We start from the raw sequence: 22,515 nt of genomic DNA on the forward strand, positions 1-22,515 counted from the left end.
TTGTAGGCTAAATCAAAGTATTAGAAAAATATATGTTTACAAAGTGAACCCACTTATGGCACAAAGTCACAGTTCATCCATTAAAGATCACAGGTTGCCCTAATGTATCAATAAGTATATGCAAGAGGATAATCTTTGGAAACATCGTCTGAGAAATGAGTAAAACTTTGTGGACTGCAACGATGACCTCTCCTCCTTTCAATCATACTGTCAGTGTGAGGAGTAACCAGAGAAGTGTATTTATATTGACTCTGGACGTCTGCCTTGACGTGTCACGAGGAAGAACCTGGAGGCCGAGGTTAGAGTGAGAAAAAGAAGATCGAAGAATGGGACACTGATACAGGGAAGTTCTGGTGTCTGCAGCCTCAAGGGGCATCTGTTGCTTTGTTTCCCAGGCCGGGTTGAGTATGAGTGAGCAAATTCAGTTTATAAGACAAGCAGACATGCAGAACCAAAACTCAACATTACCCCTTCTGGCATTAGTGACTTTGAAGAACAAAGATGGGGTGATAGACAAGGCAAAGTGCAATAATAGGGAAAGCACACTAATGCCACGCTTGCATTTTACAGGTAAGAGTGATTCTGCATTAGGGACAAAAGAATATCAAACATCCTCGATTTAAAAGCCATTTTAACAGACAATCATCAGAATTTGTCTCATGATCAAATTAAAGAAGCTTTGTTGTAAAGAGATTAATAAGGCAATGACATTTATGGCCTCTTACATATAGAATCTTTTAATTTACCCATAACTGATCATTGTCTTATAAGAGAAATACACATTTTAACTTATTTAATAAATGAGATTAATTTTAACAGCAAGTAATGGGAATATGTGGTTTTAGGTGATAACAAAAGAAAGCCCAGCAGACAGTTTTATACAAGCTTTATTTACAATGTCATTTTTAGCAGTGTAGGAAGCACGTTTTCATCAGTAAGCCCTCATTGGACAGGTGCTATAATCCAAAGTAGACAGGATTTCTACTTTCCTCATTCTTAAAATGTCTACACGCTTCCCAAGTCACATACTTATGTACATATTGTGTTTGTATACAAGCTATATAAAACTTGGCAAATGGAAGGTTATTTGCTACTTCAATACGAATTTTTTTCTTTTTCACAGAGTAAAAAAAAACAACAAAACAAAAACCTACAGCAAACACTGCACGTTATGATTCCGACTTGTTAACAGCTCCCTGTTCATATTTTCTTTCTAATACAGTTTGACTGGTCTCCATTGTAGGTGCGCAACCAGCTAACAATAGAGAATACTGGGTAGTCATTTCATCTTAAGCACGTTTTAAAAGAAAAATGCACCACATTAGGACAGAGTATTGTAGGATTACTGCTTTTCTCAATTAGAGTTTGGTTAATTAGAAAACAATGAGTAATAACCTCAGCATTAGGTAACTTTACTTTGTACTGACAAAGAAGTGGTATTGACGAGGTCTGAAAGTAGTCCAAACTAGCCGATTTGATGTATTATTAAAGAACAAACAGAAGCAAATAAGAGCAACAAAACACAGGAGCTGATTTTACTGGGATAAAAGGGGTTAAGACATTGTGCTTTTTCTTAAGGGAGATTAAAAAAAGAATTTTTTTTCCTCAAATCCCTGATATAACTCTCAACAGGTCACCCACAATGTGGATGTGTTTCATTATATACAGATTTCTTACCAGCGTATGGGGATGGACGGTTAAGAGTTCTGTGGAATAACATTTACAGCTGAAACTGAAGAGGTCATAAGCTAATGGTTTCGAAAACTCTGGGACAAGACACTGTCGTACTTTGCTACTGTCTTCAGTTTTGGAAAACAAACATGACTTGCAGACATAACATTTTAATGCAGTTAAACATCCATCCTCAAGAGCTAATGAACCTCTTTTCCCACTAAAAAGAAAAAAAAAAACTAAACAAAAAAACCCACCAGTCTTTGCAGGCATTAAAAAACATGACCATTTGTAGGGCTGAAGTAAATTATTAAATTAAAAATAAAGAGTGATTTGTTTGTTATAGCAAAAGAAAAAAACTTTTTAAATAAAACGATTTCTAAGAAAATTCTCCTACTTAAGAAACGGGAGGTACATGTAACTTTGCACTTGTTCACAAACTTTATCTTCCTTTTGTTTCATAAGACAAGTATTTAAATTATGGATATATTACATCCACTGTAACAATATGAGTGGTGCTATAATACTACTAAAAGTTTAACACTGCTGTACAAGCAGCAAAAGAATAAGCTGTTAAGATAAAAAAAAATGCACACCATGAACCATTTAAGCTTATGTAACATATCAAATAGAAGTAAAATAGATTAAAAGCAGAGAAAAGCCAACATTAAGCCCAACACAATAATTTATGAAGTTAAAATCCAAATTTAACATTTTTCCCCAAATAACAAAATAAATGTGTGTGTAAGATCTATTGTTACAGAAAGAAAAGGACCAAATTAATGTTTTCATATAACAAATTAAAAAAAGGCACTAAATCGGATGATGCAACCATCCCTCTTATTTAAATTAATGTAAGCAGTCATACTTTTGACATACATTTAACCTTGAGTCCCCGCTTTTCAATAGTTTCATAATCTTTAGGGAAAATAATGACATTTATTTATAGAAGCTACATAAAATGTACAATATTACTCACAGTAACATCAATGTTTCTCCATTATTAATACTGTAACATGTTTAAGTAGTAAGCGTCCAAATTTTTTTTTTTTTTTTGAAGGAGAGTCTATAGTCAGCAGGACCACTGGAGACCATTTCCCTTTTAGTATGATGAACCAATTTTACTTTAAGTGAATAGACAGCACATTAGCCTGCATGAGCTAATGCACAGTTTCATGTCTGTACTACCAAGAATTTTCAAAGGCAGGTCAAATGCAAGGTAAAAATACACCGAGATATGGTAGGGCACAGGTTATTTGCTTCTAAAAAAATTATTAATCAATTAGGAATCAACTGAAATTTGGCTAATATCAGAAACACTATGTAGATGTGCATTTAACAAAACAAAACAAAAAACTGCAAGCAGGCTTAATGGGGGGCTTTTACTGCTTTTCAAAACACATCTGTAACAATGTCTTTCATTTAAACACTTTATATTTATATCTCTGCAAACACTTTTCGGGCAGCATTGTTGCCTTTAGTCCAAAACTGGTTGCATTCAATACTTGAGGTAAAAGCACTTTTAAGATGCAATCTAGCAACATGTTCAGGGCTTTCATAAAAAATACTTACTGTAGAAGTTAAAAACAGAATGGAGTCCTGTTTTGTTATTTGCAGGTTATACCTCTCAAATATTACCCCAATCCTCGAGCCACACGAATAAACAGATTATGCAGGAATATGTCATTGAGGTATCCCTAAGCAGCCAAACAAAACCAAGTTAGACATAAATACTAGAGAACAGGCCTATTTAAACCCAAAACTTGACTGACAGATAACTGGCTTACTCCACTCCTTTTTCCTGGTAGTTTGTAACATAGGTGTAACAGACTCGATGCAGTGTGGAAGCAAACAAGCAGGCATGTTTATGAAGGCTACAAGAGGGGAGGAGGAGAGAAGGAGGAGAGAATGTAACAAAGAGCATCAGGGTGAGGGGAAAGGAGTCGGAATGGTGGAAAAATTAACAGGGGAAAGGAGAGTGAAGGTTTTCTTTTCCAATCCCGTTCCTCCCTGGGCTTGTCTGGAGGTTATAATGCGTGACACCGCAGAGGGTTGTTAGTGCTCGCGCTGCTGCTAGTGGGCTGGTTATTCGCAGACTTGAGTCAATGCAAAGTCATGCAAACAGGTAGGTAGTTCATGCACGCGTGCCACAGCCTAGCCCAGCTGGGGGTCAGTGTAGGCCACATAAAGAACAGGCCAGGCTACACAAGGCTCGGGCAGGTCATTGGTGTGCCAGTCATGCAGGGACATTGCTGTTGAGGGAGGGGGAAAAAAGAAAAAAGAAAAGTAATGGTCAGATGGCAGGGCTTTTTAGCCTAAAATCAACATCTGCCCCTGATCTAACACCAAGCAAAATTATTTCAAGGTTAGTAAGTTATGATTCCTGATATGCGTTAAAACTGGAAAATGACAACGGAACAAACAATCGGTTAAACACATATTGAAAAAAGCATACCCTATTCAAGACTCCCATTTAAAGTTATATATCTGTATGTAGTGTGCATTTTAAACACCCTTTAGCAAACCTGGAAAAAAAAGTGCTTTTTACTGTGACAGCAATGAGCTGATTATAGAAAGTGATATGGAACAGTCCACTCTGATGTGTGACACTGAACAGGTCTTCATGTCCACTCTGCAGATGATCCAGAAACTAAATCTCTTTCAACAGACAGTCCTCAGGTCTAAAACTCTCCAACCATCTCACCGCTAAACGTTCTGTGAATACATTATTTTGTCACGTCATATTAGGGGGAAGGTAAACCTGACAGATTGCCAAGGTACAGACATTTATATCAAACACTATGGCACATAAGGTGTTGTCTGTCAACTCTGTAAATGCTGGTGGCTCCTTGTTCTCTTAGATACTTAAAACTAATTTACACCAGTATGTACACTAGCACAGGAAATCTATCAAGTCTTAAATTGCACCACCTGGAACAATTTCAAAACCTAAAGAAGTCTCTTTTTCTTTTCTTCGGGAAAAAAAGCTACCATTCACAATTATTGCTGCACCATTACCAACAATCATGCAGTCCTATTTGAAATCACTCAATTAAATCAGTTAGAACATTTAGCAAGCAAATCAAAGATTTACACGAGACATTACATAATCCTATGCTTCGATGTATTTGCTGGTCGAGACTGTGAAATGAAACACTGACACATTAAACTAAAAGTTGCTTTTACCTCCTTAAAGCTACATCATAAAGAGTTACAATAGATGACGCAGGACAGAAAAGCTGTCAAGTCCACTGCAAAAAACAAGCTGAACTTGAAAATGTTACTACAGGTAGAGATGTGCATAAATACTGCATGAACAGGTAGAGCGGTTCCTCTTATCAAAAATTACAGTAACTTGACAAGGACACGCGATTCTTCTGAGCCTTGCAGTCTGGATTACCTGCATGGCACAAGTTTACTACATAGCACAGGTTCAAGAAGGTCAGTGGTAGAGAGGGAGGAAGAAAGGATGTTTGGTGTGATCGGTCAGAACCTATTACATATGCTGAAGCCTGATAAAAGGTAGAAGTCTTGCATCATGGGCGTCAAGGTAAAATACGCTTAGGGGGAGGAGAAAAAAAAAGGTGCAAGATTTGGGGCAACCTTTCTTGGCATCTCTACCTCATGGATCTGATCAAGAAGGGGAAAAAAAAGAAAATCAATCGGCAGGAAATGCAGGAAAACATTTACTTCCATTAGAAATGAATGAAAACAGAATGCCTCAAAATAGGCACATTGTTCGGGGGACTTGTAAAATAGCTGGCTGCAGCATTTCATGCCCTACTGCCATCTACCTGGCGGTAGCTGACTGGGCGTGGCCGGGATACTGGCGCCGTGTGCTGGTGGCTTGTCTCTGCCGGGCCAGGAAAGACTGACCAGAACCAGTGTTGGCAAGTCGATCTTCAGCAGCCTTCTTCTGCAAAGACATACCCTGGTAAAAGAAACAGGAGGAAAGCTTAAGGCCCTATTTGAAAGTCACTACAAATCAGCAATACTCCAAGTCAAAGACAGCCCTCAAGAAGGAGCACAGACTGTTAACACACATATTAAGACAGTCATTAGATCTGCTAGTTAGTCCACCGAGCCTGAGGTATAGGAAATTAAATTAGCTGACATTCAACATTAGTGCTGATTTAGCAGCTCATGAACAATAATACCAGCAAATGATCAGATATATAATGAGCAAACAGCCATTGACGTTATTGAATAGTCTGTGCTGCCATCTAGTGGTGATTTTCTTGGGCAAACAAAAAGGGGTGTTTACCCTCTGTGGTAGAGAAATGTATTATATCTGTTATCTACAGCAGAAAACATACGCAACATTTAAAAAAAGCTCCTATTATAACATTTTTGTTTTTCAGTGCTTTAGTAGATGCTTTGTTCAGCTATGAATTACTTCCTGACAGTAGCTGTTTCTGTGTATTGCTATTATTACTTGCTTGGCCACAAATCTCAGCTGTATGTGCCACAGTGCATTTTAAATAGAAGACCAATCGCCTGTATCACCAGGATTTGTTTCAGACTGTATAGGTGCTCCTCACCATATTGTACCAGGCTGACACAATCAGTTTCTCCTCGTGATCTCTTTGGCTCTTTGTCTTGTCCATTTCTTTCTGTTTGGAGGAAACATGAAGGCAAAATCAACCTTAGAGTGGAGGATGTTTCTAAAACAAATATTGGCACGTGAGTCCATCTATTACTTATTTTGACAGGCCAGCCATTTTTTCAGGCACCCTAATTCCCAACTAGATGATTGATTACCTCCAGTGAATGCAACATCCTCTCCTTCTCCTGCAGCTGGTTTTTCAGGGCTTGGACTTCAGGACCTGAACCTTGGTTCTGTTTGGGGTCCAGCGTTCGGATTACCTGTGAAGGATAAATTCAGGTTATGTTTGGGGGGTTTTTTTGTGTCCCATACAGCCCGCCCTACAGAAGACTATTCATTTATGGACCCTTTGCTAGTAAACATGTACTCACACTCTTGGCTTTTTCGAGGTATTTCTTGTATCGCTCCTCCATCTGTTTCATGTCTTCATCTTTTTTCTTCAAAGCCTCTTCCAGCTCCTCCACTCGTTGGACTGAGAGGGGAAACAGCATCTTAGTTTAGATTTCCTTTAAACTGACTCATACATTTTAATGTCAGTTTATGAAGAGTTACCTGTACAGCAACATTACACACAAAATGTTTTAAATGTCAGCGTGTTTTGCATATTCAGATATCACCGTAAACTCACTGCTGGTGTTGTATTTCGGCTCCATTTCATCAATGAAGGCATTTTTCTTCAGCAGCTCATTATTCAGCTCTTGTACTTTTTCCCTAAGAAAAAGAATATTGCGCCTTATATCAGGTAGCTCACAATATGAAATGCAGAATTAAGCGACATGGGCAAATTAAGTTAAAACACACTCACATGTGCTCCTCATATTTCTTCTTCAAAATAGAAGACTGGAAGAAAAAGAAGAAAACAAACAAAACGGGCAAACGTGTTAGAAATCGTGGTATCAAAATTCAATCATTCCTGTACGTTGAACTGTTTTTGGAAAAGATCATGACCCAAGATGTGGAAAGATGAAGAGATGAAGAGACCTTCAGTATATTCAAAGTGTTGATGATACTGAGAATGTACAATTAAAGCAGGAACCTAATTTCTTTACATTTTGAATCAGCACCAGTCCCCAATTTGACATCAAGGCGACGTGCAGCCAGTATAGACAAAACTCATTTTCAGAGTACTGAAAGATTACATGCTCTGATTGCTACAGGGAAGCTAGAGGAGAAGACAAGGACTTTGGGGTTTCTATCAGGGGAGGGGATTTAAAACTACTCACAAGAACAGAGAATATTTGTGACTTGCTACTAGTCTAAAGTGTAAATGCTACATTCGGTTACACATTTTTGTCAATATAAAAATGTTTTAAAAAGCTATGCAAACATCAGAACTGAAAAGTCTAAAAGCTACAACTTGCTGAAATCACAAAGATATACTTACTATAGTCTGACAGTGGAGAACAGTTTGAAAATAACAATAATAACAAAAGAACAAAATGGCAAAAATTAAAAAGAGGTGCCAGATGTGACATATAATAATCTGACAGTTTCACATCTTTGATTCTCACATAAATGTCGCATCTGTACTTTCAGTGTTATTTGAGGGAAATAGTTTTCCATTCTCTTCTTTCTGTTTGCATGATTTTATACACTGTTCTCATGATATTGAGTGAAAGGAAAGATGAGGCTGATACTGAGATCTAAAATCTACAGTGACGGACAAGAAATTAAACCAGAAACCCCACAAAAGAAAACAAGTTTTAGATCAGTGTTAATCAGGCAGTAAAGACAGTTAAACATGCACGTAAACTCTCTTCCTCACATCAACCTTCCTGGGAGATGCTCCAAATCGCATTTTCTTACAAATCTGTTGTCCCATACTAGGAATTAGTTTGAAAGAGACAAGGAACAGAGAGGAGGGCCATGAAAACATTTGGCATCAGAGGTGAGGCGGCAGGCAAATGTGTTAATAAGATGGAGAAAAATTAGAGTTGCTGAATTGCTGAGGAGCTTCTATTAATCTCGTTCACTGTCGCAATCAAGCCTCAAACACCTGTCTTTAACACGGCTAGACGTTGTCCCAAGAAAGCTAGTGTGTCTAATGCTACAGCTGAAATAATTGTAAATAAATAAAGTATATCAATAAAATGAATAAATAAAATGACATATGCGCAGAAAGGGGAATGCAAAAGCTGTTAGAAGTTGTTAATGTCTACAGTGCATTGAGGTAAGCAGAAGAATCAAAAAGGCTGATGTTGTGAAAAAAAAAATGTTCGTTGCCTTTTTCACTATTGCACATAACTTTCCAGGACCTTAAGCCGTCAGTAGAAACAGAGCACTCTCTGAAGTGTAGTTTGATTGCTTTCTGTGTTTACTGCCACCAGTAAACTGGTGCTGGAATTGCACACAGTACTGTATGAGTACATGAGTACAAGCATTTACTTACATCATCTGCTTTTGAACCCTGTTCTTGAAGATTCTTCTGTAGCTCCTCTACCTGACTCTGTTCCTCCATCAAGCGCTGATTTATCAACCTAGACAACAAGTACAAAGTTTCACGACAGTGTTGTTATTTTCAACAAATCAATGACCAAACTGCAAAATAAACTGTTGTAGATCCAATATTAGAAGGAGATTTTTAGCTGATAAGTCATTCACTGAAATACAACAAAGACAAGAACATCTGTGTGGAGAAGTAAAGGCGAGAATGACCCACATTCCAGCACACAAGTGAAAATGTGGCTCAATATTAATATGAACAGACCAAAAGGAAGAACAATATTACTGTTTGCTCTTCTCAGATTCTATATCAGTGAGACACTGGGTTCAGTAATAGGTGATTTCCTGTTAATACCAATAAGCCAATACCAATGTCTTTGTGCTCGATGCCAACCTGTTCTCTGTCTCCAGTTCATTTTTTCTCCTGTTGGCATCCTCGAGTAGACTCTGCAGCAGTGCGATCTTCTCATTGTCTGATCCCTCCTGAGCCAGTTTCAGCATCTTGTTTTCATGCTGAAGACGGATCACGTGTTCTCTAGAAACACAGAAGCATCAAGAGCGTTAAACTCATCAACAAATACACGTAGATTACTTAATTTGATAGACTACTCATACAGTAAAAACCTTGAAATTACAATATTTTCCTTAGATGCAGAAAAAGCGTTTGACAGAGTTAACTGGAAATTTCTATTTGCAACTTTACACAAATTTGGTTTTGGATCTTCTTTCATCAACTGGTTAAAAATATTATATAATTCCCCAACAGCTTGTGTCAGAACAAATGACCAGACATCCTCCAGCTTATGTCTCCTGAGGGGCACCAGGCAGGGATGCCCACTCTCCCCTTCACTGTTTGCAATTTTTATCGAACCACTAGCAGCAGCAATTAGACAGAATTCAGCAATTAAGGGCATAAAATGCAAGAACGTAGAACATAAAATCAGCCTTTATGCTGATGATGTGTTACTCTTTCTCCAAAATTCACAAACCAATATCACTGGGGTGATTGAATTGATAAACTCTTTTGCAAGAATATCAGATTACTCAATTAACTGGTCAAAATCTACAGTCCTTCCTATTAATTGCTGCTTCCATAATTCCTCTTCTACTCCACTGCAATCGGGAAATATAAAATATTTAGGTATTAATATTTCTCCCAAGCTTGCAGATCTAACTAAATTAAACCATACCCCACTTTTAAAGAAAGTAGAAGGTGATCTGGCTAGATGGAAATGTCTACCCATATCACTCATGGGAAGGGTTGCTGCTATAAAAATGATGGTATTACCAAAAATAAATTATTTATTCTCAATGATCCCAACTAAACCGCCGCAAGATTGGTTCAGATCTCTAGATTCATATATGTCCAAATTCCTTTGGAAAAATAAGCCCCCACGTATAAGCTTAAAAACACTACAAAAGACCAAGGATAAAGGAGGATTAGAACTACCTAACTTTCAGCACTACTTCTTAGCCAACAGGCTTCAGTTTATCTCAGGATGGCTAAAACATACCCTCTTAGATGAACCTTGGCTAGATGTAGAACAAGCACTTTGCAATAATCTAGAGATTTCAGATCTACCATTTATCAGCTCAAACATCCAACGACATGAATGCTTCAAAAGCATCAACATCAGCTCTTCTCTGACAGCATGGTGGGAGTTTCTGAAGTTGACAGAGTCTTCATTAATCCCATGCAAACGTACACCTATCTGGAACAACCCTGACATATTACAAAACAATAATATGATAAACTTTTCAGATTGGAATGGTAAAGGAATCAAATATGTAGAACATATACTAGAAGGAACAGAATTTATTTCATTTGACAGACTAGTTACACAATATGGGATCAACAAGAAAAGATTTTTAGAATATCAACAAATTAAATCCATAATAAAAAAGAAATTTAAACTGGGTCAAGTTGAACTACAAACACCACCAAGTGTGGTTCAATTTTTTACTCTTAAAACCCCCAAATTACTATCCAAAATATACAGAATGCTTTCTAAAACAGATGAATCAATATCACTTCCTATTGCAAAATGGGAAGCGGATTTATCAGTTAACTTAGACCAAAACTTCTGGTCTCAGATTTGCTTAAAAACCTTTCATCTAATCAGAAATCCCAGTCTTCAATTAATTCAATACAAAATACTACATAGAGTGCACTATACAGGTCATCGGATGTTCAAGATGGGCTTTGCATCTACCAACAACTGCTCACACTGCCAAACCAATTCACCGGACAATTATATCCACGCTCTTTGGTTCTGTCCACCAGTTCAGAAGTTTTGGCGCGAGATATGTGAAGACTTATCAAAGTGTCTGAAATGTAACATTCCAACTTCCCCCTTAGTGTGTTTGTTGGGCAGCTTAGATAATGTCACTTCAGAAAAGAATATAGCCCATATGGTTTTCACTGCTCTATGCATAGCCAAGAAAACAGTCCTCATGAACTGGAAAAATAAAAACAATCTTAATTCTAACCAATATAGAAATTATCTATTAGATTACATTAGTCTTGATACAGCCTCTGCCACCACATCAGATCAATCGCTCTGGGCTCCTCTGATCAGCTCCATCACCTAGTGGGGGTGGGGGGTCATATTTTGGTCTCGCCTTCACTGTTGTGATTGGTGTGGGGGTAGGGTCAGGCTTGGGGCGTCGGGGGGTTCCCCAGGAGCATCTTCCTTGGGGGGCTCAACCCGGGGTAGCGGTCATGGCCAATTAGGGGCTCTGTTGGCTCTTAGGTGACGGCTTCCTCGTGGCTACGTGCAGCGGGGCTAGGGGAGGGTCTGTGCTGACGGACGGGGGTTACTGACCTGGTAGCCTGGCTGCCCCTGGGTGGGTCCGGGACGGGCGTGAGGTTCTGGGGGCGCTCCGGCTCTGGCCTGGGGCCCTGGCCGGGCCTCGGGGGCCTGGGTCCTGGTTGGTGTGTTGCCGGGGTTGTGGGCCGGTGGGTATATGGGGGCCCGCCACTGGCGCAGGGTGCCGCCGGTGCGCCGAGCCAGCTGGGGGGCTCTTCAACTGGTGGGGGGGGGGTTGTCACATCTTGCAGGGGCTTTCCTCTCTCAGGAACTCTCTCTGCAAGAGGGGGAGATACAGGAGAGGTGGAGGAAGATCTCAGCCTGGGCGTCTATTGTCTTATGTAGTCTGGAAGATGAGTGGATGATGGGGTGGGTGCAGTTTTCTCTGTTGTGGGGTTGAGTGGACTGCCCCGGGCTCTGTGGGGCCGGGCGGCGCCGCTGCGCTGGGCCCCGGTTCGGATGGGCCTGGGCCCCCCTTCCCTGGTGGGTCGCGGAGTATGGGGGTGCCTACTGGGGTCAGCGGGGGAGCTGGCCCCAGGGAGGGGTCACTTGCTCCTCCCTTCCTTCCCTCCCCATCTCCAGCTGCCTCCCTCTTCCCGCTCCACCACAACCACCCACACATGCAGGGCCTTGGAGTGGGGGTGTGTCACCAGGGTGCAGAGGAGGTAACCCCCCCCCCTCTGTCCCCTTCTGGCTGCCTCTGCCTCAATTTTATCCCGCAACTTAGACATTCACATTACTCACATTCTCATTACACATAAATATAGGATCTTGGGGGTGGGCACGCTACACGGAATCCCAATTACCATCAGGGTGTACACCTCACCCCCGGCGTCGTTGCCCACCTCTCAATTTTAAATACACGTAGACATTGAGGGCTAGCAGGAGGGACTATGCGCTTACCTGCTGCTCTCTGGCAGGTAGCTCCATGCCCTCCTGGGTTTTAAACGCACCTTAGAACACACATACATCAACACTACAATGAGCGGGTGGAGGGAGGTTAGGAGTCTTCTCTCACCCTCGTTCTCTGCTTTCTGCTGGAGCAGGGGGGCTAGGAGGAGGAGTTGGCCGTCCGACTGGGGTCCGGAGTGTGGGGCCTCCCTGCTGCTGCGGAGTCGGGGCGGTCTGCTTCTCCCCACTGCAGGGAAAAGGGTAACACAACCTGGGTCTGGGTGCAGTTCCCCCCTCCAGGGGCAAGGGTACCTAGACCCGGTTCGTAGAGTACGCTTGGGGAGTGTGATTGTGTGTACAGCGTCTCTTTATGTCTGTCTCCACGTTGGTTGAGTGTGGAGTAAGTGCATATGAGAGCATGAGGGTGGGAATGGATGTTTGTATCTGTGTGTGCCTGTATGTCTGTGTCTGTATGTCAGGTTGGGTATCAGATGCCACCTCTCTGAGGACAGCTCAGGCCCTCCAAGGTTTGGAGGCCTATCTCCCCCCACCACTTCCCCTGCCGGGGGCGGACTCCCTCAGACGTCGGTGCGTTGGTGGTTCTTTGTGTCCGGGGGTGGGCGTCCGGGTACACACCGGCTCACTCCTTGGCGGCTGCTTATCGGGGCCTGGAGCCTGGGGCTCGCTTGGGCCACTTCGGAGGTGGGGTGCCCCCGGCCTCTCGGCCTGGGGCTCGGTCACTCAGGCACAGCTGGCTGCCGGCGGAGCTCACGGGCACGTCACTGCAGCCCCCCCTGGCTTCTGCTCCGTGGCTGCTGGGTGACCCCTCATCTGGGACTCTCCTCAGCTCTTTCTGGGACAGTGGCGCGGCTGCCCCTCTGTTGGTCTTCCTTGGTCTCTTGTGTTCTGGGGGCCTCTGGATGTCTGGGGTTTTGATCTCCTCCATACCTGCTTCATGCCCTGGAGGACGGGGCAGTGGCCCCCCACACCCTCTAGCAGATCATTACATGAGGGAACCTTTTAAGAAAACAAGCGCGTCCATGCTCACAGGTGTACACACGGGTGATCACACACACAAACTACACCCTTTTTGGCTCCTACCTCAATGCACACTGTGCTGTCGATCTTACGTGCTGCACAATAATGTTTAATATTTAGTATTTACTGTCATATTCCCATATATCATTGTGATGTGGTTTATTGTATTACTCTCGTTTTCTTCTGCTTGTTTTCTTTTTTCTTTCTCAACAGGTGATCCAGGTGATCGATATATGTATTTTTTTTTTTTTTTTTTTTTTTTTTTTTTTTTTTCTTCTGCTTATTCTGTTGGTTTTTGTTTTTTGCCCTTCTCCCCCGTCCCTCTTCTCAACTGTTTTTCTTCCCCTCTTTCTTTCTCCCTTTTCTTTCCCCCAGTCAAGTCTGTCCCGTATTCAGCAAGTGAAAATAAAATAAAGAATAAAAGGTGAATCAAATGGACCATTACGGCAAAGCTGGGATGGTCAATTTGGTAAAGAAAATCCGTTGGGCATCTTTCTTCGCCTTTAGACAATAATTCTGATGGCAAAAGAACCAAACGGGACAGGCAAAAAAAAAAAAAAAAAAAAAAAAAAAAAAAAAAAGAGCGTTAAACTCAAATAACAACCATACTTGTTTTATACCACAGTCTCAAAAATGCTTCAGAATATTAATCTAAATGATCAACTTAAAATTTACAATATTTTATGTTATTTACTTTTTGTATCATCTCATGTTAGTATAGGGCACAACGTGCAGAAAGGGAAACCTCAACCACAACAGGAAGAGGGCTCACTTTGAAATGGTGTACTCCTGTGCACGGAAACATACACACAAGCAAGCTCAGGTCAAGTAGTGAGTGTAAGTGAGATATTCACTTCAGCGTAACTAATCACTGTAGTGAATCACCTTATTACAACACTGTCTGCTTAATGAATTACACCTATGGCCTGCTCCGTTTTAGTGTTCCTGACAGTGTTACAGCAGTGGGTTAAATCTGACAAATTCCACACTTGAGTCAAAAATGTTATCTACACAAATTTGGTTGGATATACCCTGTATTTAATACAGCAGGAGATAAAGCTTGAGGCCAGCCTTGTCTTGGGCTCTAGTGTGACAGACAGCCAAATGAATATAAAGCACCTGAGAGCCTTACATTCAGCTAATCACCGAAACAGCAGGATGGCTAGGAAGCTTTGTGTCAAGCCCTGTTTTTAGGGCATGGCACATGAATCCATTCCAACTGAAGAACTGACTGTTTCCAAACAATTTATTACTGATTACAGGTACTGACTACGACTTTCAGGTGAGTTGCAGTTGGCTGAGGGACTGAATTTTCAGCTGCGAGTACGACTCACTGTTTTACAGTTCAGATTAAATTAACAAGCAACAGGTGCCTCTTATAAAAGCAGCATGTTGATACTGAAAAGTCACCAAAAGACATCAACTGGAACGAAAAGTCATTAGTCATTCACAAAACAACATGTTTTCATCATTTACCTTTACAGTAAATGAACTGCCTGGATGGGGTTAACCTTCCCTCTCCCTGAAAGTAGCTTTTAGAAGATTTGTATACAAATCCACATTTTTCCTGGGTTCACAAGTACTGAATAAAAATTTAAGCATATTATCCAGCCAACAGAAAATCCAGCTGTCCTGGAAAGCTGCTGGCAGTCTGATGTAACTCACACTCAATTATTACATAACGCTCTACAGGGTTTTTAAGCGAAACCCATCCACCATAAAACAGCAGAGAAAGCCTTGAAGTGGGCTTGAAACTATCTGGTTGTAAAATAAATTACACTAGAGACATACTTTACTATCCAAAATTTAGGAATCAAGCCTTAAAAAGCAAATTTATTTTACCAGAGCATTAGTTATATTCTTTTTGCATAGTTTGCTGTTGTATTTGTTACTCAATCATTAGTTTTTTGTTCTTTTTTATTTTAAAAACCAACTTCTAGCATGATCTAATATCATTATTGGATCTGTCCATCATATTCTTCTCTTTCATTTAAAATAATCAAACTGACGCAAAAACATATGGGATAAAACATATACACACACACACACATACCGCATCTCTGGAGTGGTGATCTCAGCAGCCAGTGAATCAGAACCATCGTTGCTACCCAATGGGAATAAACCTTTAAATGCAGATATTCGTTGTAAATAAGATGAGCAAGAATTCATTAAACTTATAAGAGGCAAAGCTACACCTATTATATTTCAGGACAAAGACATTTCTTCACCTGATGTGAACTGTCCCTCTTGAGCTTGAACACAGTGTAGTTCCTCAATAGTTTCCTTCAATGAATCTCTTTCACTTCGCATACGCTATAAAGAGACAAAGAGTCAAACGTGTGAATGAGCGAGACAGACAGAAGGTCAGACAGCCTTCTGTCTGAAGGCTGTCTGTGCAGGATCTGGAATCAACATCAGTGTGCTTAGTAGTAAAACATTTCCAGTAAAATACTTTCCAGACAGCTGGGCGCAAGTACCAGTTATCAAGAGCCTTTGGTCAAAATTTCCTCTCATGCTAAGTTACAAGGTTTGGCTCTTCTAGCTGTAACAAATTTGATTTCATCTAAAAAGAAAAACAGGTCTGAAAGAACAGTAAAGTGCATATTTCATAAAAACAAAACAAACAAAAAATTAAAGTAATTCTTTTGTATTTCATCAGTCCTAATTATAGTCACATTAAATATACGTACATCTTTTTCTTTTTGTAAAGAATCAACTTTCTCTTTGAGGCGTTTATACTCAAACTCCATCTTGTCTGCCTTTTTAGACTCCTCTGACAGTCTGTTCTGAAGTTCAACCACCTGTGAAGAGAGATGACAGTTCAAAAGAAGACCTGATCGCTAAAAAATGATTACACAAGCATGAAAATTGTAAAACAGAATTGGATTACAGTACTAAGACTGGGAAAATGTAAAACGTATTTATTTAGGAACAGGTACCTGTCTCTTGTATGTCTCCAACTGGGCTTTGGCAGCATTTGCCTTTCGTAGCTCTTCCTCTAAGCCAACATTAGCCTGCATTAAAGCTGTGGTTTTCTCTTCCATAAGCTTGTTCTGGAAAATACGGACATAAATTTTTTAGACTGAAAGTCATGTTTCACAATCTGATTTACACGTTTTCAAGAACTACAGTGTTAACACTCATGAGAATAAAAGCTGTATTAAAGTTGCTGTGTGTGCGTGTGTGCGTGCGTGCGTGCGTGCGTGTGTGTGAGAGAGAGAGATTGTACTTGTCTTCTGAGCAGTCCCATGTCCTCCAGTTTCTTCTTGTAGTGTTCCACGGTGCCCTCCAGTTTTGACACCTTGTCAGATGAGTGCCTGCGAGGAAAACAACAAGCAGTTTTATATTCACCACTGTCATACTGATCCTGCTGATTTCCACACTGGATTAGTTAAAGTTTAGTTTATGGACAGATAACAAGCTGTAAAGCTAAAAGTTTTTTAAGCCATAGTGTTTTCTTGGCTCTTTTATTTTCTGTCTTTAGGCCAATACATCTACTAATGAATGAATGCTAAAATTAAAACTTGTGCTTCACAGCACCTTAGCTAGAATTACTACAAACAACAAATCTCCCATCTTATTAGTTTTTTAGTGTGTTTTAATTTAATAATTTTAATATGTTAAGGGTTTGTTTTGCATCCTCACAATACCTGAGGACATCAATCTCATCTTTTAGAGACTGGGCCTCATCAGCCAGTGATGTAAGGTCTTCATTCTGGGACTTCACATCCAAAAGTTCTTTTTCCAGCTCCTCACAACGGATCCTGTAATCATCTTTTGCTGCCTCCAACCTAGAGGGAATTAGAAACAAGTGTCATTGAGCCTGCAGATTTTGGGCATTAATCCATTCAACCCTGACTTGTTGAAATTCCTTTTCACGTTGCATGCAAATCGAGACCTGAAGGTTTCTTCCTGTAGCTGCTCCAGTTGCGTCTGCAGCTGAAGATGTCTGCGTCCAGCAGGGCTGTTTATATCCTCTATGGAGTCAGACTGGTTAAGTCTCTCCATTAAGACCTGGTTTTCTGCTAGCAAACTGCTCTTCTCCTCTTGCAGGGCTGCCACCTGGAGAAAGGGAAGTGTTGAAGAAAAGGCCAAAGAATGGGATACACGAAATCATGAGTGAAATGAGAGGAATGGGATAAGAAAAGGTAAAAAATAAAATAAAATGGGACAGCGTGGAGAAAAGAAGGATTAACAGGAACACAAAAGGTGTGGAAATGATTGGATTGAAGGGATTTTAAACACATGAAAAGAAGAGATGCAGAAGGGAAACAAGTTAGAGATGATTTATAACTTTCACAATGTAGGTAAAATTTGCTTGTTTCCTTTACAGCATCCAGGTCCGTTAGTTTAACAAAAACACACCAAACACACCTTAATAAGGCAAATTAATTAACTCCAACAGAGGCAGAGAGGGCTAGTTGGTGTTTTCTCAGTGTGATGGGCAAAGCAAAGCAAAAGCTAGGTGCTGCTGCATTTTAATGTAAACAGTAAAAATTAGCTATATTGATATAATTTGTTGAGAGAAAATACAAACCTTTTTAAAAAAAAAAAAAAAATGAATATAGGGATTTTTATTAATTTGCCTGGATCAAGTCTATAAACATGACTTAAAACACTGGAAAATAATTTAATCCTTCTGGGACTTTAGGAAAGTTATCTAGTGAATCTATTTTCTCTTTTTTTATTTTATTTAAAACGAATATGGTGTGACTCACTCTCTCTTCTAAAAAGCTTAACAAAATTCCTAGGAAGACTGTTGTGAATGTGAAGCAGGGGAACTTTCCCTTGTGAAAATTCCCTTATGGCAACAAAACTGTATCACATCAAAGATGCAAACCAGACAGCTCAAAAAGCAGGAAACAGGGTGGAAATCAGCTGCAATTAATTCCAAAACCAGCTCACAGGTTCCTCAAAAGATACCAAGTGCCTTCAGGTACAGGCTTAATAATTTTGCTGACTGCTTGCTGATCAGAGTTATGCAACCAAAAAATAAATAAAATAAAAATTTGAAGACTGCATATGTTTAAACAGTGATGAACGCATTCTTCCAATAAGTGACTCATTTCTGAATTAATGAAATGTTAAACTATTTCCCTCGCTTTCTACTATTGCTGTGGAAAAGCATGGGACACACCAAGGTAAAAGAAAGCCACATCTGACACAGCCAGACCAAACTGCAGTTGTGCCTGGTGTGCTCCAACAGGACAATGTGTACAGTTGCACAAATGCTTGTGCACAAATGTGTACACATACATGCACACAGAATTTGGAAAAGGGGAACCTGTTGCAAGCAGGCTAAAGAAAAATCACACACCATGAACATAAGAAAGAAACAAAGAAAATAAAGTTTGGATTTACCCTCTCTTCTAGCTCATTAAAGTCTAACCTCAGTCTATCACGCTCCTCTTGGGCACGGAGAGCCTTTAAACCAAGGCAAACAGTATTGAAAGAGTAAAGAGGAAAGATAAGAGGAAACTGATTCAACACAAGTGGAGAGCAAGTATCCCTTTAAATTACAGCTCCACTTTTTGGCAACAACTGCAATTAACAGAAAAAAAGCATCTCAGTCTTTCATTTACAGTGAAGATTTTGGTCTGGTAGGTCAGATCGCCAATTTGGCAAGGAAATTATTAAATGGGACATGCCAATCAGTAGCAACTGATTCAACAATTTTGATGACATCAATCCAAAAATGGAGCTGCTTTTAAAGTGTAACTAAAAATATCTGTAAACTATATTATGAAGTATAACACTTATGTAACAAATGAGTTAGAGCAGAAAAAGTAAGAATAAAAAGTTGCCAAGTTGTTCACAACCTTATTGTAATAGCTTGTAGTGGAGTGTAGTGGCAGAGTAAATGTACACGGTGCTAGCCGTGAAGAGCCTAAAACCACTGGGCGTTATTCATACAAAACCAACCTGCAAGTCAAGCTCGCGACACCTCTGGGCAATCTCTTCCTTGGTAGCCAAAGCATCATTCAGCTCCTCAACTGTCTTCTTCAGCTGAAAACAGATTAAGCATAAATCAAGAATTGCTGCTCCTCAAAATGTTTTATGTAGTACACTTAATAAAAAAAAAGGAAAACAATTCTATGCAGACTTGTGAAAAGTGAAGTACATCCTTACTGTTTTCATATAAATTAAGAGGGTAAGTAGCAGTCAGGTGCTGCTAATCAGTGGATTCACTGATCAAAAAACAAACAAACAAACAGACAAACAAAACAAAAAGACAAAAAAAAAAAAAAAATTTTAATTCAATCTAATCCAATAGCAAAGAAGAAGGTTTATAGAAAGACTCTGAAATCATCCACGTGAACAATATAAAGGCAGTAAAACTACACACACACGTAGATTTAATAAAAACAATAAAAACAACAATGTTTTTATTGTTTTTATTAAATCTACATCCAAAAGATACCAAGTACACAAAATCATAAGACATAATCCTCCAAAAAAAATCCCCCCCAAAACAAACAAAAATCCAGGTAAATAAGAGAGACATAAAACTAAAGAACGCTATTGCACAGGTAATAAAAAAGTTTAGATCCTATGACATCTTACTCGTGTTCTTCTCCGTCTGCAGCCTGAAGGAAGTGGTTCAAATTCTCTGAAGGGGATGAATCTGGCTCAGCACAATAGCTCAAGGCCTTTCAGACTACCTGCTGCTCATATACAGCAGGGAGTAGTCTGTGGGAAAACTATTATTTTGCTGTCTACCCTCACAACTTTGTTCAAGCCTATGCTGTTCTTCGCTCTAACATGATTATGAGAAAAAGTTCATAGAAAAAGACTGAACAAGTATACAAGTATGGATAGTTTTGATGGGTTGCCAGGATTTTTTTCCCACTAAAACGAACATAGAAACAAGACTTGGGTTTGCAAAGCTACATCTGAGCAAAGCACAAGAGCTCTGGAAAAGAGCAGATCGACAGACGACAGACGAGACCAAACCGGAGATTTTTTTGGTGACAATGCACAGGAAAAACCAAATACAGCCTATCAGCGCACCTACCATCTGTCAGCCACAGGATATGGCTGACAGATGGTATGAAGCACCTTATAGTAATTGAGTGGATCATGAACTGATCTGTATACCAAAGTATTGTAGAGTCAAATGTGAGGCGATCTGCCTGACAGCATGGCCAAAATTGGGTCATCCAACAGACCTATTATCCCAAGCACAGCAGCAAATTTACAAGAGAATAGCTGAAAAAGTAACGATCACGCTGTTGCAATGACGGAGTCAAAGTCTAGATCTCAACCTGAGTGAAATGCTGCATGGGATCTTGTCAAAGCTTGAAATCTACATACCTGTCTGTCCAGATCCACATATGAGTCAGTTCCTCCTGTAGCTGGAGTCTCTTTAGTCATCAGCTACAGATACAAACAAAAATGATTAGAAGTGCAAACAACACTAGTGATGGATACCATTAGTTTTATTGGTATCAATATTACTATTTATCATCAGTATTATTCCTGAATTGAATAGGTTTCAAATTTATAATTAACAGTACCAGTGACCAGAGTGTGTTTTTTATCCATAAAAATGTGAACAGTTAGCTGTTGATCACTAAAAAGCAAGAATCAAAGATTCTTACTTTCATTTATTAGTTATTATATGCACATAGTACTTCTAAAGGTCTAAAATAGATAACAAGGTACCTCTTGGATGGCAGTCATGACAACATGCTGCACTGATTCTTCCATCACCATTATGGTTTTGATGTATTCTAGGGATTAGAGAGAAAACCAAAATTATGAGTAAGTAAGTATAAAGTAGAACAGAACTTTCTGAATCAGTGGGTAAAGCAGGGAGACAACACAGGACATTGGACTCTTAAATCCAATATTCACCTTGTTTCTGTTCACAGGTGACAGCGCAGCCCAATATAAGTTGTAACATCCTTCCAAGCTCAGCTGCATCAGAGTGTTCTCCAATAAGATTAACATCAGGTAGTGGGAAGTCATTAATATCCTGGCCTAAGACCTAGAGACAAGAATGAAATATGTAAGGGCTATACATTGTATTGGTTTGTATTTATTTATCAGGGGCAATGCACAAGAACATGAATCTCCTAAGAGAAGAGATGCATTGTACCAGATTTACACCAGTTACTAGATCATTTCTATCCACAGTCACTGGGGAGATCAAGCAATAAACACAAATACACAAAATCACGTAAGCAAGGAAAAATTATCCTAACACAAATTCAACTGGTAGTTCCTTCAATAAAACACAGACTGTAACACAGCACCAAATCCCATATAACAATTACTGTCACACATAAACACAAATAGATCAAGAGGATAAAAGAGAATCCCCCTTTTAACATCACATGAGAAAGAGTGGGAATAAACAGTAGTTCAATGAGCTTATTCCACTTCCTGCCAGCTTTAAACAAAAAGGCAGATTGGAACAAAGCAGAGTTCCTTCTAGGAACTTCACAGTCCCCTCGAGCTGTGAGCTCCAAGCTCTGGTTGTGTGTTCTGGGGGGTGGCGCACAATATTATGAACAATTTAAAAAAGTGAGTTGTACGTCTGCATTTTTATTTTACATATTATATATACACATATACAGTGTATTGGGGTTTAGTCCATCTGGCAACCAGATGAGTGAAAGAAATAGTATTCACTGACTAGTTGCAAGTCATTGCTGGAAGTTGACTGTAGTTGCTGGGAAAACGATTGCTAGAGTCCCAGGCACATAGGCCTGTGTAACCCGTTGCAAGGGAAAAATGTGTATTCCTCAACCAGATGGCAATACCGCCTTGTGATTGTTTTGGTCACTACTATATTGTTGCGTTTATAGTTTGATTAGAAGTGATGGACTTGTCTACAAACTCTTGCCAGCTACTGTCCGAGCTGTTAAACTGTCAAAAGTGAAACAAACCAGAAATGATGAAGGTCTTTTTACAAAGTAAAAGTTGTGCCTCAGTGCTGCAGACAACACGTTTCAAAGGGCACAACTTTTACTTTCAAGTCGAATGGTCTCCATTTCCAGTAGGTATCACACTTTATGAAGTTATCCAACCCCTCAGCTAGAACAACGCGAC

General features: G+C 39.9%; 1 protein-coding gene across 5 annotated transcripts in view; it reads right to left on the reverse strand.

Moving 5' to 3' along the window:
- Positions 1-871: 871 nt before the first annotated feature.
- The window catches only part of hook3 (hook microtubule-tethering protein 3), a 29,361-nt gene continuing 7,717 nt past the window's right edge, over positions 872-22,515 (reverse strand). For 2 of the 5 annotated variants that reach the window (XM_085168523.1, XM_085168527.1), the window contains exons 5-25: positions 21,316-21,448; positions 21,124-21,191; positions 20,773-20,835; positions 19,381-19,464; positions 18,820-18,882; positions 17,357-17,520; positions 17,109-17,249; positions 16,688-16,775; positions 16,398-16,511; positions 16,149-16,259; positions 15,687-15,771; positions 15,512-15,581; positions 9,114-9,254; positions 8,667-8,754; positions 7,083-7,117; positions 6,906-6,988; positions 6,649-6,749; positions 6,433-6,537; positions 6,213-6,284; positions 5,466-5,602; positions 872-3,923 (exon numbers count right to left, since the gene is read on the reverse strand). In XM_085168523.1, the coding sequence (XP_085024649.1) occupies positions 3,908-3,923; positions 5,466-5,602; positions 6,213-6,284; positions 6,433-6,537; positions 6,649-6,749; positions 6,906-6,988; positions 7,083-7,117; positions 8,667-8,754; positions 9,114-9,254; positions 15,512-15,581; positions 15,687-15,771; positions 16,149-16,259; positions 16,398-16,511; positions 16,688-16,775; positions 17,109-17,249; positions 17,357-17,520; positions 18,820-18,882; positions 19,381-19,464; positions 20,773-20,835; positions 21,124-21,191; positions 21,316-21,448 (1,962 nt within the window). In that variant the 3' untranslated portion in view covers positions 872-3,907. Of the gene's footprint in view, positions 5,603-6,212; positions 6,285-6,432; positions 6,538-6,648; positions 6,750-6,905; positions 6,989-7,082; positions 7,118-8,666; positions 8,755-9,113; positions 9,255-15,511; positions 15,582-15,686; positions 15,772-16,148; positions 16,260-16,397; positions 16,512-16,687; positions 16,776-17,108; positions 17,250-17,356; positions 17,521-18,819; positions 18,883-19,380; positions 19,465-20,772; positions 20,836-21,123; positions 21,192-21,315; positions 21,449-22,515 lie in introns of all 5 variants that reach the window. The other 3 variants (XM_085168524.1, XM_085168525.1, XM_085168526.1) reach the window with 3 other exon arrangements.

The sequence above is a fragment of the Neolamprologus multifasciatus genome, chromosome 7, assembly GCF_963576455.1.
Source record: "Neolamprologus multifasciatus chromosome 7, fNeoMul1.2, whole genome shotgun sequence".
In the NCBI taxonomy this organism is placed as follows: Eukaryota; Metazoa; Chordata; class Actinopteri; order Cichliformes; family Cichlidae; genus Neolamprologus; species Neolamprologus multifasciatus.